General features: G+C 33.4%; 1 protein-coding gene across 2 annotated transcripts in view; it reads right to left on the bottom strand.

Annotated features, from left to right (window-relative positions):
* LOC114332231 (chromodomain-helicase-DNA-binding protein Mi-2 homolog) overlaps positions 1–14,179 on the bottom strand; it is a 128,270-nt gene that overhangs the window by 2,164 nt on the left and 111,927 nt on the right. The window contains exons 21-23 of one of the 2 annotated variants that reach the window (XM_050642712.1): positions 12,661–12,972; positions 7,813–8,007; positions 7,586–7,751 (exon numbers count right to left, since the gene is read on the bottom strand). In XM_050642712.1, the coding sequence (XP_050498669.1) occupies positions 7,586–7,751; positions 7,813–8,007; positions 12,661–12,972 (673 nt within the window). The remainder of the gene's footprint in view (positions 1–7,585; positions 7,752–7,812; positions 8,008–12,660; positions 12,973–14,179) is intronic. The other variant, XM_050642713.1, reaches the window with a different exon arrangement.

Here is a 14,179-nt window from a genome sequence, read left to right as displayed (position 1 = left end):
TATTTAATATATTCTCAACTTTACGCAAATGATTGTCTGGTGGGGCTTCTTCATTATTAGAAAAATGTATATAACGTTGTATTTGAAAATATCTGTCTCTTGACATTTGCTGATCAAAAATAGGCGTAAGAAGTAAAACGTCTTGAGACCAGTAGTAAAGTTTTTTAATGCGTGGCATAAGCATAGTTAAGGCTACAAAAATATAAAATTGTGGAAGGTCAATATTTTTCCAGTTTTTTGCATTTTGCTGTATTGCATACTTATTTGTTTCCTGTACTATAATACACGCAGTTTCGTCAGAAAGTAAATTTAAAAAATAATCTATTTCTTTTGACTCTGCAGTCAGATTTTTATTTTGCAGGCCAGAAAAACTATTACCAAATTCGTGCAAATAAGGAGTAAATTCATTTCTTGTCCACAAAATTTCTAAATCTGTTTGGTCAATTACATTACCCACTACGAAATTTTCTCCTTCTTGATTCTGATTGTAGTGTTCACTTTCTTCAGCATTTTCATCAAAGCTCTGAGGTTCGTCAACACTTTCAGTTCAAACACTTTCACTTCCAGAAGTCGGAAAATATTCACTGCCGCTATCCACAAAAGGTTCATCCTCACTTATATACGTATCGTCCTCGTCTACAACTGTCAAGAGGTGTCGTACATCTTTTTCACTCAAACCACAGTAATTACCATCAATTTTAATCCTTTTGGCCATTTTAGAACCTCGAGAAAGACCTGCGTGTTGTACGAACGACACTATAAGGCAATAATATGAATCATCAACTTCAAACATATGCTGCTTAATCGGCGGTTGTCGTAAAATTTCGTCAGTGACGAAGTTTTTCGACAGCCGCCTGTGGACGAATATTTTTTGAGCGTATACAATCGTCAGCCCTCTGTGCATCAAGTTAAGATTTTAAAGATGTCACATATACACGACATTAGCATAAATATCATATTAAGCTTTTGACGAATATATTCGTCAGCCGTCGGGAGTCCCAATTTTATATCTGACGGATATGTTCGTCATCCGTACTGAAAGGGTTAAGTTGCGGACGAGGCGCAGTCCCGACGCGAACTTAAGTAGATTCTTTGATGAGAATCTCAAGACGTCTCGCTACTCGCTATGCCAAGTCCGCGACTCTCTCTGGTGAGTGCATTGCATACACAGAGACGCGAACACTTCTGTCTAGCGGCCGACCCACTACTTTGTGCCGTGTAATTTGGGTTGCCTATATAAACTTGAATCAGCGAAATGGGCATATAAATAATAAAGTTTTGCTGTTCCTTAACCACTATATATAGGATTAGATATAAGAAATAAAAGAGAATTAAAAGAAATAATAAATAGAAAAAGACAAAATGAATGGGAAAATTCAACAAAATCTAGACGTTTATACAATTTTATACCAATATTAGAAAACATTCCAAATTATTTTAATCCAAAACAAGGTTTAGTACACTTTTTAACAGGACATGGACCGTACCCAACATATTTGGAAAGATTTAACAAAAGATGATGCATATTGTGAATGTGGAGAACTAGGTACACCAGAACATATAGTGTTACATTGTGAAAATACTATAGAAAATGAAGAACATAGAGAAATGAGAAGATTAGAAAGAATTGAAATAAGAGATATATTACAAAATGAAGAATATTTTGGAATATTAAACAATCTAACAGAAATAATATCTAAAAAACAACAAGAAATTTATAATAATAGAAGAAGACAACCAATAATCCAACCCTGATGAAGTTGAGTAAGATAAAGTTGAAATAAATAAAATAAAATATAAATTCAAAAATAGATGGACCGCAGACGTTCGGAAACAATTAGCGTTTCTTTGCAAAGACAATGACGTCGACTTTGCAAAGTAACAAGACACTTACTCAACACACACACTACACATTACTCCCCTGACTTAGTGATAAGTTATACAATTACGTGGCAAGGTTCTAGTTCTAAACCAAAGCCAGAATCAGAGAAAAAAAAATTCAAAAATAGATATTCACAATTATAATAATAATAATTCAATATAAAATAAATAAATAAAAATAATAATTCAATAAATAATTCATTGAATAAAAAAAAACTACCAACTCTCTTCTGAAAATAGAGGGACTGTCTTTATAACTTAGAAGGGAGTTGATAGTACCAAAAATATTTTAACAAATATATATTGTTTCTTTAAATTTGTTAAATGTATTTGTTAAATGTAATTAATAGATTATGGCAAATTATTAATTGTAAAAATAGATTTAGTAGTTTAGTAAAAAATGTAAAAATATAAAAAAAAAATATCTGTAATCCCATCAGGAAAAAACGACCTGGATTAGTCACTAGAGGCCAGGTCATATGTATGAACAATAAATAAATAAACAAAAAAAAAATGTTCCTTAACCACTTTAAAAATTCACATTGTAAGGTATAAATGAATCAAATTAATATGTAGTATAGTACCTTTTTTGTAGATGTAATTAAAAATGAAACTGAAAAGTTATTACTATAAAGAGTGATCTGTAGGTACCTATAACTGTGGCTATGCTGTTTTTTTTTTGGCTTGGACTTTGGTCATTCAGCCAGCTTGGACTTTGGTCATTCAGCCAGTCTCAATCAAAAGTAAATGTATTAAAGATATTGCCAATTAGTGAAACTTGGTTATTATAATATTATTACAATTTTTTTACTTCTTATTTACCTACTCATTACAGCTAATGTACCGGGTGTCCCAATAAGAATGGCTCTCGGCCATATTTCAGGAACCGTTTATAGTAGAGCTTTGAAATAAAAATTTTTATAACAAAAGTTACCTCAGGAAAAGCCTGGAAATTATTTTCATAAATGTGGGACCACCGCTAGAGCGCGTAATTGAATATCAAAAATTAAAAAAATCTAAATTTTACAAAATTTTCCTAATGAAGGGGCACTGGAAATCCGATCGTCGTATTCTTCATAAAATTCTACGCATATTTGATTTGACAAGTTTAGGTCTACCTTTGGAAATAAGAGGTGGGGGTGAGTGGGAACCTTGTTATGAAAAACTGGCTGTGAGTCCGGTTCTGCTTAATCAAATTTTGCAAACTTGGTCTTGTTGAAGACAGATCTTTTTCGTCAATGTAAAAGTTATGATTTCGATCCAACTTACTGAGTAATATGCCAGCTAGAAGGCGTTATTTAATTTTTTTCAGAAATCTAGTGTTCCTTGGAAAATATTAAATATAAACATGCATTTTTATTACCATATTACAAAATTAGACAAAATTAGCAACAGAATAGCGAAAACCGCATGTTAATACCTTTTTTCTATCTCGAGATATCTTACAAAACGTGTAAATTTAAAAACATAACTGTTACTGTCACCGGTAAACGAAATAATTCATTAAAAGTAGTGTGCTATGGAAACAACAAAGAAACATTTTCCAGCTGTCAACGTATATTAGGTCTTTTCAACGCTTCTCATTTGTTTCGAGCCTCGAAACAAATGAGAAGCGTTGAAAAGCCCTATTACAAAGAAATAAAAGCAACTATTTAGTGATGACATAAACGTTCAAATTTTTGCCCATCATTTTCGTTGCAAACATTTACTCTTTCAAGAGTAGATTGAACAGCAGTCTCAATTTCTGCTCTCGATATGCTTTGAATGGCGTTTAGTATTCTCTGGATAATGTATTCTAGAGTAGTGTATGATGGGCAACAATTTGAATATTTAGGTCGTCACTAAGTAGTTCTTTTTGTTCTGTGTTTTATTTAATTTTAATAGTATTGTTTCTCTTTATATTGTTGTTTTAATGAATTATATTTTTATACGCTGACATCTGGAAAATGTTATTTTGTTTTTTTCCACAGCACACTACTTTTCATTAACTTAGTTTACCGGTGATAGTAACAGTTATGTATAAAATTTACACGTTTCTCGAGATATCTTGAGATAGAAAAAAGGTATCGACATGCGGTTTTCGCTATTCTATTGCTAATTTAATCTAATTTTATAAAGTATGACTAAAAATGCATACTTGTATTTAATATTTTCCAAAGAAAACTAGATTTCTGAAAAAAATTAAATAACGCCTCCCAGCTGGCTTATTACTTATTAGGATGGTTTAAAATTATCACGCTTACATTGAAGAAAAAGATCTGTCTTCAACAAGACCTAGTTTTCAAAATTTGATTTAGCAGAACCGGACTTACAGCCATTTTTTCATAACAAGGTTCCCACTCACCCCCACCTCTTATTTGCAAAGGTAGAGTTAAACTTGTTAAATCAAATATGCGCAGAATTTGATGAAGAATACAATAATCGGATTTCCAGTGCCCCTTCATTAGGAAAATTTTGTAAAATTTAGATTTTTTTATTTTTGATATTCAATTACGCCCTCTAGCGGTGGACCCACAATTATGAAAATAATTTCCAGGCTTTTCCTGAGGCAACTTTTGTTATAAAATTTTTTATTTCAAAGCTCTACTATAAACGGTTCCTGAGATATGGCCGAGAGCCATTCTTATTGGGACACCCGGTACATACTATGTTAATAAATATAAATATATTATACTACTTAATGTTTATCAAGAACACATAGTGTATACATTTTACAAATAAAAATATTAATCTTAATATTAAAATAAATGCATTCTTTTTTGTATTTTATTTTAGTTTTTTTTTTGTTTTGTTTTTTTTTTGTCACTACGATAGGATGTCAACCCGGTTCATCCCCGGGTTAAATAAAAATTAAATAAAAATAAATAAAAATAAATAAAATTAAATAAAAAGTTAAATAAATTAAAGTTAAATAAAAATTCATGCTTGACTTAAATAAAACTATGATTGATAATATAAAAAATCACAAATTTTAGTAAATTTGGGAAAGTATCATAAATACAAATACCAATGTTGAAAAGCATTTAAATAGCAAGTATTTAGTAAAATACTAAAAACGTACCCAAGTTCTTGGGTAAATTTTTTTCTGAATCATTCAGCTTTTTGCACATTTCATATTTTTAACTTGGTATCAGAGCCAATGGGCCGAATTTCAAAATTTAAATACCAAGTACTTATTTATAATTATATAGTATAAATACTCTCAAGTCTAAAGTTTTAAATACTTACAAAAAAAGAATTTAAATTTTGCAATACTACCCACCAGCTCTGATACCAAGTTAAAAATATGAAATGTGCAAAAAGGGTGGACGATTAAGAAAAAACTTATCCAAAAACTTTCCCAAATTTAATAAAATTTGTGTTTTTTTATGTTGTTTTATTTTAGTCAAGCATATAGCCACAGTATTCGCGGTGTGCAAGTACTTGGAAAGGGAAACGAGAAACGACCGTGCGCGAGTCGCGGAGAAATATTGCATCTATCTTAAGTAATTCATATTGTCAATTGAAATTGTCAAATTGACGTATATTTCATACCTTCTGTCATTGACGCAGAAAAATTATATATTACTCCACAATATTGATATGATATGCAATTATTATATAAAGGTAAATTTAATTAATTGTATTTTGCTTGTACTGCATTTTAATAACTGATTTTATTTACTACATACAATTGTTTACGTTTGCTAAACATAACCTGCATCTTATTTTTTCTTCTTATTATTTTTTTGGACTATGGTCTTGACAATTATCCAGCAACCAGGACTAATATAATTGGCCAATATAATTAAAAGAGCGAATAAAAGTACATAGCGTAGAAATAGAGGTCGCTTTGCCGAACTTGCACGGTCCCAATAGGTACATACGGATGCCTCAGAAGTGAAACTGTGTAAGTCACATTCTCCCTAAAAATAACTTATGAGATATAACACATATTATTATATATTTTAATAAAACACATATTATTATACATAATAATATTTCCTTGTTTGTATTTATGAATATGTTACCCATATTATGATAAATAAAGACGGATTATGATAAATAAAGACGGTTTATTTGTTTTTAATAAGTACTTATATTTCTGCAACTACTTTCAGAAACATCTTAGTATATCATTTTAAATACTTATTGACTTGCACCGATTGGCTTCTGAGGCATTGATATCACTCTTTATAGTAATAACTTTTTAGTTTCATTTTTAAAGTGGTTACTACAGCAAAACTTTATTATTATTTATATGCCCATTTCGCCGATTCAAGTTCATATAGGCAACCCAAATTACACGGCACAAAGTAGTGGATCGGACGCTAGACAGAAGTGTCGCGGACGAGACAACTTTGATTTTTCGTGTATTCTCGACAACAAACGAAAGCGCTCGGCTGATTATTAAAACAAATGTAGCTCTCACGTCATTTAATTTGTAATGTTTAGATGTGTAATGAAACGACCCTATTAACCCTTTCCCTTTGTTATGTACCGTTCTCACATGTGGTTCACTATTAGAATTTTGACAGATGATATAAAATCGACCCAAAATCTGTGTATGTGTATTTAGCGGAAGATTCTATATATTTTAGGTAAACTATATTTATATGCTATATATTTTAGGGATGCATGATGAGAAGTTTGATGCGCATTGATTCATTATTCAGGATTAATTTATCATCATCATTCTCTTTGCCTTATCCCTATGCGGGGTTGGCTTCCCTAATTGCATTTCTCCACACAATTCTATCTTGGGTCATATCAATGTTAATCCCCTTTACCAAGATGTCCTGCCTTATCGTCTCCCCCAGGTCTTCTTTGGTCTTCCTCTCCTACTCCTTTCAGGAATCTGCACTTCAGCTATTCTTCGTATTGGGTGATTAACGTCTCGACGATGAACATGACCAAACCATCTTAACCCATGTTCTCTCATTTTGGCATCAATTGGTGCCACACCTAGACTTTCCCTAATATACTCATTTCTAATTTTATCCTTCTTTGACACTCCACTCATCCATCTAAGCATTCTCATTTCCGCCACATGCATTCGTTGTTCCTCTTTCTTTTTCACTGCCCAACATTCAGTTCTGTGCATCATAGCCGGTCTTGTGGCTGTTTTATAGAATTTTTCCTTCAGATTCATTGGAATTTTTCTGTCACACAACACACCACTCACTTCTTTCCACTTCATCCATCCAGCCCTAATTCTAGTGCATGCATCTCCATCTATTTCTCCATTACTCTGTAATACCGATCCTAGGTACTTAAAACTATTGCTTTTCACAATCATTTCACCATCCAAAGTTACCATTTTATTTGTAGTAATTCCATCTTTAAATGAACATTTCAAATACTCTGTTTTTGTCCTACTAAGTTTTAAACCTTTTCCTCCAGAGCTTGTCTCCACTGTTTCAGTTTTTTTTCTAAGTCTCTGTCACTATTTCCTATTAACACTACATCATCAGCATATATTAGGCACCATGGAATACTACCCTGTAGTTTCGCTGTTATCTGGTCCAAAACTAATGAGAATAAATAAGGACTAAGCACCGAGCCTTGGTGCAATCCTACTTTCACCTGAAATTTATCAGTGTCTCCCACACCTGTCCTAACACTAGTCGTTAACATTATTCAGGATTCATTATTAGTCGCAATTCATTATTAGTTATATAAATAAGTCGCAATAATACATAAGGTTAGAAGTAATAATACTTACTTGTGGACTGTGTATTTGATGATGAAGTGGCAGCCAATCGCGACAAGATACTCCTCTCTGACATCTGCAACCGCTGTGCCACAGGCGGTATCCTAGCCAGTGTAGCCGGCAACCTTGACACATCCGATTTCATGTCAGACAACAACTCTTCGAGTTGGTTAAGAACCTACAAATAAAAAAAATATATTAAAATAACGACTGTTGGTTTGATTATGTTAAAAACGAACCTTGTGCAATACTGCGTTAGCAGGTTTATTGCCAGCCAACGATTCTTTGCTGAGATGTTGATGAGACTCAGCCAGACATTCAACCTCGGCGAAGCGGGCGTTCAAAGACATCGCTGGATGATTAGGATCTTGAGTGAGGTTCAGATAGGCGGCGCGCCTAAGTTGTTCTTCGATTACTAAAGCTTGTTCCAGAAGCTAAAAATGAAAACAATACTTAGTTTACATTGTTCAAATCATATAAATTAGAGTAAAGCCGGATTTATGTTAAAAAGGGCGTGTACGACACGGCAGGCGCGCATCTAGAAATTCATAATAGTGAGGGGGGGGGGCAGACTTATCTCAAATATTATATTACCTATAGTAGGGGAGGAAAGTATGCTAAATGTGCAGTCACTCGAGCGCTTTGGGGACCTATTGGGTTGTGAAGAGTAGGTTCTAAAACCAAAAAAAGTTAAGTAAAGTTTTCCATTTTAGTGGGGGACTTTGCATTTTTAATTTAATTTTCCATTTCCAACAATCGTTTTTTTCTATTATAGCGCCATCTATCCATAATTCGACAAAATGTTTCAAATAAAAATTACTTATTTTTACGTAAGGAATCCGAAGCTGCAATAAAAAATGGGGGCTCCTATTTAAAATTTTAAAGTAACCCTCCACCCCGGATCCGTGGGGGTCGTGTTTGGTGCCATTAGATAGATTTTTCAAACATATTGAATAAGTGTATTTTTCAGTTTTTCGATCTGATGTTCATTTCGCGAAATATCGCGGTATTCGTATTTATAATTTTAAATTTACCCCCCACCCCTCTCTGTGGACAGTCGTGTTTGGTATCATTCGATAGCTTTTTGACAAATATTGGGCACATATTTTTTAGTTTTTAAATCTATCGTTCATTTCGCGAAATATTCGCTTGTTTCTTGTGAAACTTTGTGACTCACCCATTTCTTCACGCCCCGCCCAAATCGGCAGATTTTCGAAATATACACTGTTTTGCATGTACTTAACTTACCTTATCTTTATCTGACGATTTCGAGTTTTTCTAAGGATTGATTTATTTTTTCGCCCCCCCCCCTAACGAACTCCCCTGTGTTTAGAGCCAATATATGGTAGAGGTACATCTACAGGGTACCATGGTTCTCCCCATATGATAATCTGACGCGCTTGAGTTACTGCAAAAATCCCCGCTTGGGCTCCCCTACCACTAGATTTAGCCATACGACTCACACAAGGATTGAGCTGTGATCTGTGTAATTTGTGCTATTCACACATCTGAAGTTTTGCTACTTCAGCTATTGTGTCAAGTGTTTGTCTAATACAGAAAACAGAGCATGAAATTGACAGTTTCAAGCAATGTGAGGCACATTGCATCATATACAATGCAAAAGGCTGTTGTTTCAAAATTCGCTCTTGCACACCACGTAATTTTCCTGTCACATTAGCTCTGCCGTCGTAATCTTGCCCACGAAGATTTGAAATATCTAGCTCTAAGTCACCGAGTTCTCGTATTATAATAGACAAGGCGAAAACGGCGGGTTCTTTGGGAAAAATATTCCCATGAGATTTTTTTGCATAATTACATTCGTTAGACATCCCAGAATAAGGTTCAAGAAGTCGCCCACGTGAAAAGTGGGCCAAATTTTTTTTAACAATTTTTTTTAATCAAATTGCAAAAATCAATGTTTTTGGACCGTATAATTTTTTTGTTGGTTTTTTGGACCATTCTGGATAAAAAAGGTCTCATAATTTTTCTCTAAAGTTGATCGTTTTCGAGATATAAGCAATTTAAAATTGAAAAAATCGAAAAATGGCGATTTTCAAGACTTAATAACTCGGTTAAAAGTTATCATTATGAAAGTCAGAAAGTGACTAAATCAAAGTTTAATGCCCCCCCTACAAGATCCCGAAGAAATTTTTGTCATTATTTTATTACTAAGCTGTTATTTTTAAGTAATAATATTGAGCGCCATGCACGTGGTAGCTGCTCGTAAATGCTGAGTGCGAGAGAGATGCCACTCCGGCAGTCCAATTGTGCATCTTACTTGCACTCACATTTACGGCGTGCATGGCGCTCAATATTATTACTTAAAAATAAGAGCTTGGTAATAAACTAATGACAAAAATTTCTTCGGGATCTTGTAGGGGGGACATTAAACTTTGATTTAGTCACTTTCTGACTTTCATAATAATAACTTTTAACCGAGTTATTAAGCCTTGAAAATCGCCATTTTTCATTTTTTTCAATTTTAAATTGCTGATAACTCGAAAACGATCAATTTTAGAGAAAAATTATAAGAGACCTTTTTTATCCAGAATGGTCCAAAAAACCTACAAAAAAATAGTCCGTTACAAAAATATTAATTTTTGCAATTTGATTAAAAAAAATTGTTAAAAAAAATTTGGCCCACTTTTCACGTGGGCGACTTCTAGAACCTTGTTCTGGGATGTCCCACGAATATGATTATGCAAAAAAATCTCATGGGAATGTTTTTCCCAACGAACCCGCCGTTTTCGCCTTGTCTATAACACTTAACAATGTCTCTCCAGTTAAATCCTGCACCACTACTAATCTTAAAAAATCTTCTTTTAAACAGTACTTCTCTTTGTCTACATATCGCACACGTAATGTTAATTATTGTTTATTGGAGCTGATGTCAGTTGTTTCATCTACCAAAATAGAAAAATATTTGCTTCACTTAACTGCTTCAACAATTTTTTTCTCAATAACAGTGCCACAACAGTCTATGAGGTAATTTTTTGCATTGTTTTAATTATAAGTGTTGAATCCTTGGAAACATTTTTGAAATGGTGTTTCCAGAATCTGATCACCTGTATCCTGTATCAACTCTATATTTAAGAAGTTCCCTTCGTTTGAATTTTTGATTGATTCCGATTCCATTTCCCAATCAATAGCACCATCAGCTCTGTGCCTTCTTAAAGGAATGTTTTGTCGACCACACAAAATAATTGTTTTTACAATCAGAACAAGTTTCATTCGAATTTCGTTTACTGTTTTTGCAACTTCATTATTCAATTAAAAGATTTTACACTTTTTTTAAGTTACTATATTTTAATTGAGTCATTTTATAATAGTTATTATCAGAATGGATCCTTAAGGTGATACAGTAGCGATCAACAGGTAGCCCAAACGCGTTCCAAGATTGCGGCTGTAATTTTGAATATTTTTTCGAGATATTTGGCACACATATTCGTAATATAATAAAGAATGGCGGTACAGAGCCCAATTTGAAAAATATATTAACATGTGGAAATTACTCTGTTATTAAATACAATATTAAAAAACGAGCCTGTACCGCCATTAAGAAGAACAAAAAAATACACTTTCTTCAAATAAACTTTTTTATCTGATGTCATTGTGTCATTTTGGAACTACTAAAGAAATAAACAATTTTAGTAGTTCCAAAATGACACAAAATCTAGGCATCGGATAAAAACGTTTATTTGAAGAAAGTGTATTTTTTTGTTCTTCTTAATGGCGGTACAGGCTCGTTTTTTAGTATTGTAATTAATTACAGAGTAATTTCCACATATTAATATATTTTTCAAATTGGGCTCTGTACCGCCATTCTTTATTATATTACGAATACGTGTGCCAAATATCTCGAAAAAATATTCCAAATTACAGCCGCAATCTTGGAACGCGTTTTCGCTACCTGTTTATCGCTACTGTTTCCGCTTAGTATTTCACACGCTTTCTTGAATTTCCGAAAGGGCTTAGTAACGAAGTTTTGTAATGCTATTTTGCTTTGATCTCCATTTTTAGGCCCGAATAAAACACACACACACGGCAGTAAGCACCGTCATCCTTCTTGCTGTAAGATAGCCACAGGAATTTATTTAACCACATAAGCTCGAATTGTCTTGAGTGTCCCGATTCTAATGTCTTTGGAAATCTGTATTCACTTTCAGGAACCCAAGGATCAGTTAGGACACGATATTTTAACTCGTCACAGCACTTTTCGTTACCCACAAAGCAACCGATATCGTTATAATTAGGGCCTGCCGAACCTGTATCACATGTAACTGATCCTGTGAAAATATATTTACACCAATAATGCAGTTTCCTTCATATTACGTTAACATAGGCCTATTATTACCATCGGCAACATTAGTAGACCGAGATCTTACTTCAGAACATGGCTTTTTTATGAACTGCATTATGTCGGTTTATTCACTAGTATTCACCACTAGCAAACATATATCACGACTGTTACTCATTGGCCGCTCTTTACCAGCTGTAAGTGTTAAGATGAACCTTTCTACTGTCAATAGTTACGCCTGGATTATCTAGTAAAATTCAAATTTTTATATCTTTATTGTATCGCAAATTTGAGAGGTGACCTTTCATGAGATAAGGTTTATAACCCAGTTTAACGTATTTGCATTTTAAAATATCATTCTGGTTATTGTTTGAATTGAGAAAAATATATCCGTTGTTTATGGTTCAATCGGTACCCAAACAAATGCGCATGCAGTTTATTTTTTAAAGAGGGCTGCTTTTATTGGATTTTATGGCTTCTTTCAATTCTTTGGAAGCGGTTGTCGTGTATATTTAGTGTTCTACTGATCGCAAGTTTAGAGTTGACAGAAAAAAATAAGAAATAAAAAAAACACTTATAGACTAAATACATTAGGGGGGTCCATGGCCTCATTGACCAGTATGTATCCGCGCATGGACACGGGTCACGTGACAATAGACGGCGCACATTCCCGTTGTACCCAATGTCTTTCATCACACGATTCTTCAATGTGTCCAGCAAGACAGCCGTTTCTTACACGGCCCGTTCTAACATAAATCAGCCGATACAAAAAATTTAAAAGAAAACTTACCTTGAATCGCCTCGCCAAGAACTTATTCTTGATTTCCAAGAAGTTTCCTTTCCCAACATCCATCTTGAAGGGTTCGTTGATGATTGCGAACCGCGCGTCGGCTTGAATGTCCTGCCATCTACCGTATCCGTGCGTTACTATGCCGGCTAACAACCAATAGTCGTGGCGTCGGTGCCAAATTTCATATTCCCTACCAGGAGACGCGGCCTTCTCTTCATTCAGCCACAGCGTGTGGAGTTCGGTGAAACCTCCGTCGGCAATGTTGAACATGAAACGCTTCTTGGCTTCGAGATCGATTTCCTTTTTGTCCTTCTATACAATTTAAGAAATTAGAAACATCAATCTACACGTAAACAATAAGACGATAGAACGAGTTCATTATAACTATTTAGGGACAAACATTAGTGAAACAAACGATTATACCAAAGAAATCAGAATTAGAATATAAAAGGCTAGAAGTGCATTCACTAATATTAAATAAATATTATGTATAGGCCATTGAAATGTTACATTTAGGGTTGCATTCCTTAGAGGAGTCAATTTTATTTTTTTAAAGTGTAGGGGGTTCAGTAGAAGCTCAAGTTCAAGTTTTTGGGGTCACCACCCTTGTCCCCCGACAGCCATATTGGAAAAAGGGGTGAAAGGGCTTTCGCGCTGTGTCTCCCAAACTAGCAATCCTACAGAAAATTTAATTACACATAAAATGTAGCAAATTAAATTTTCTACAATTTTATATCTATTACTTTTTATCGTCAAGTGACAAACAAAAAAGTTATAAACAAAAATATAAGAAAATTTTGTAAGAAGTTTCCTTTTGGAGGTTATAACTTTTTTTACGTTCATTTCACAATAAAATACCATCATAGCGATTTTGTAGAGGACTTTTCAATGAACAATTTTCACTATAAAGTTGTTTAATTTTATTTATTATCTAGGTTTTACAGCGCCCCAATCTTGACCAGATTCTCGAATTCTCATAGGAATACAATAAAAAAATACTTTTCTATCTAATATATTAGTCGAGCGGCAGCAATCGTTATGCCGACCACGAAAATCAAATTTAAGGTGAGTGACCAATTTTGGTCTATTTTTGTTTCGAGGTCGCTGAATCCGAATATGAAGTTTATTTTTATCTAGATTTGGTGGAACATGTTCAAAAATCAAATTTTATACAAAAATGTCGAAAATCAATTTTGATGATTTTTCAAATTTACCTCGCTGTATCTTTCGTCGCTGTAAATATTTCCTTTTGAAAATTTTACTGCGTCATCTTTGAAGTATGTAGATAACAATGAAATTTGTCCAAAATGATTAAACATATTAAAAAAGGAGTTGTTAGTTTTTAAACATTTTGTCATCATATTTCGTTAGTTTAATGTTTACTTAAAAAAGTTGAGCGACAAACTTTTTAGTTTATAATTTTAACCAACACAACAATAAAAAATAATTCATGAAGAAGTTTTTTTGGAAAATTTTAAGTCAAAATATACAATAGGAAAAAAGTTATGTTACTTCATAG

Source organism: Diabrotica virgifera, chromosome 2, assembly GCF_917563875.1.
Source record: "Diabrotica virgifera virgifera chromosome 2, PGI_DIABVI_V3a".
Taxonomy (NCBI): domain Eukaryota; kingdom Metazoa; phylum Arthropoda; class Insecta; order Coleoptera; family Chrysomelidae; genus Diabrotica; species Diabrotica virgifera.
The sequence above is the reverse complement of the archived record's forward strand: the minus strand, read 5'-3'. Positions and strand labels throughout refer to the sequence as shown.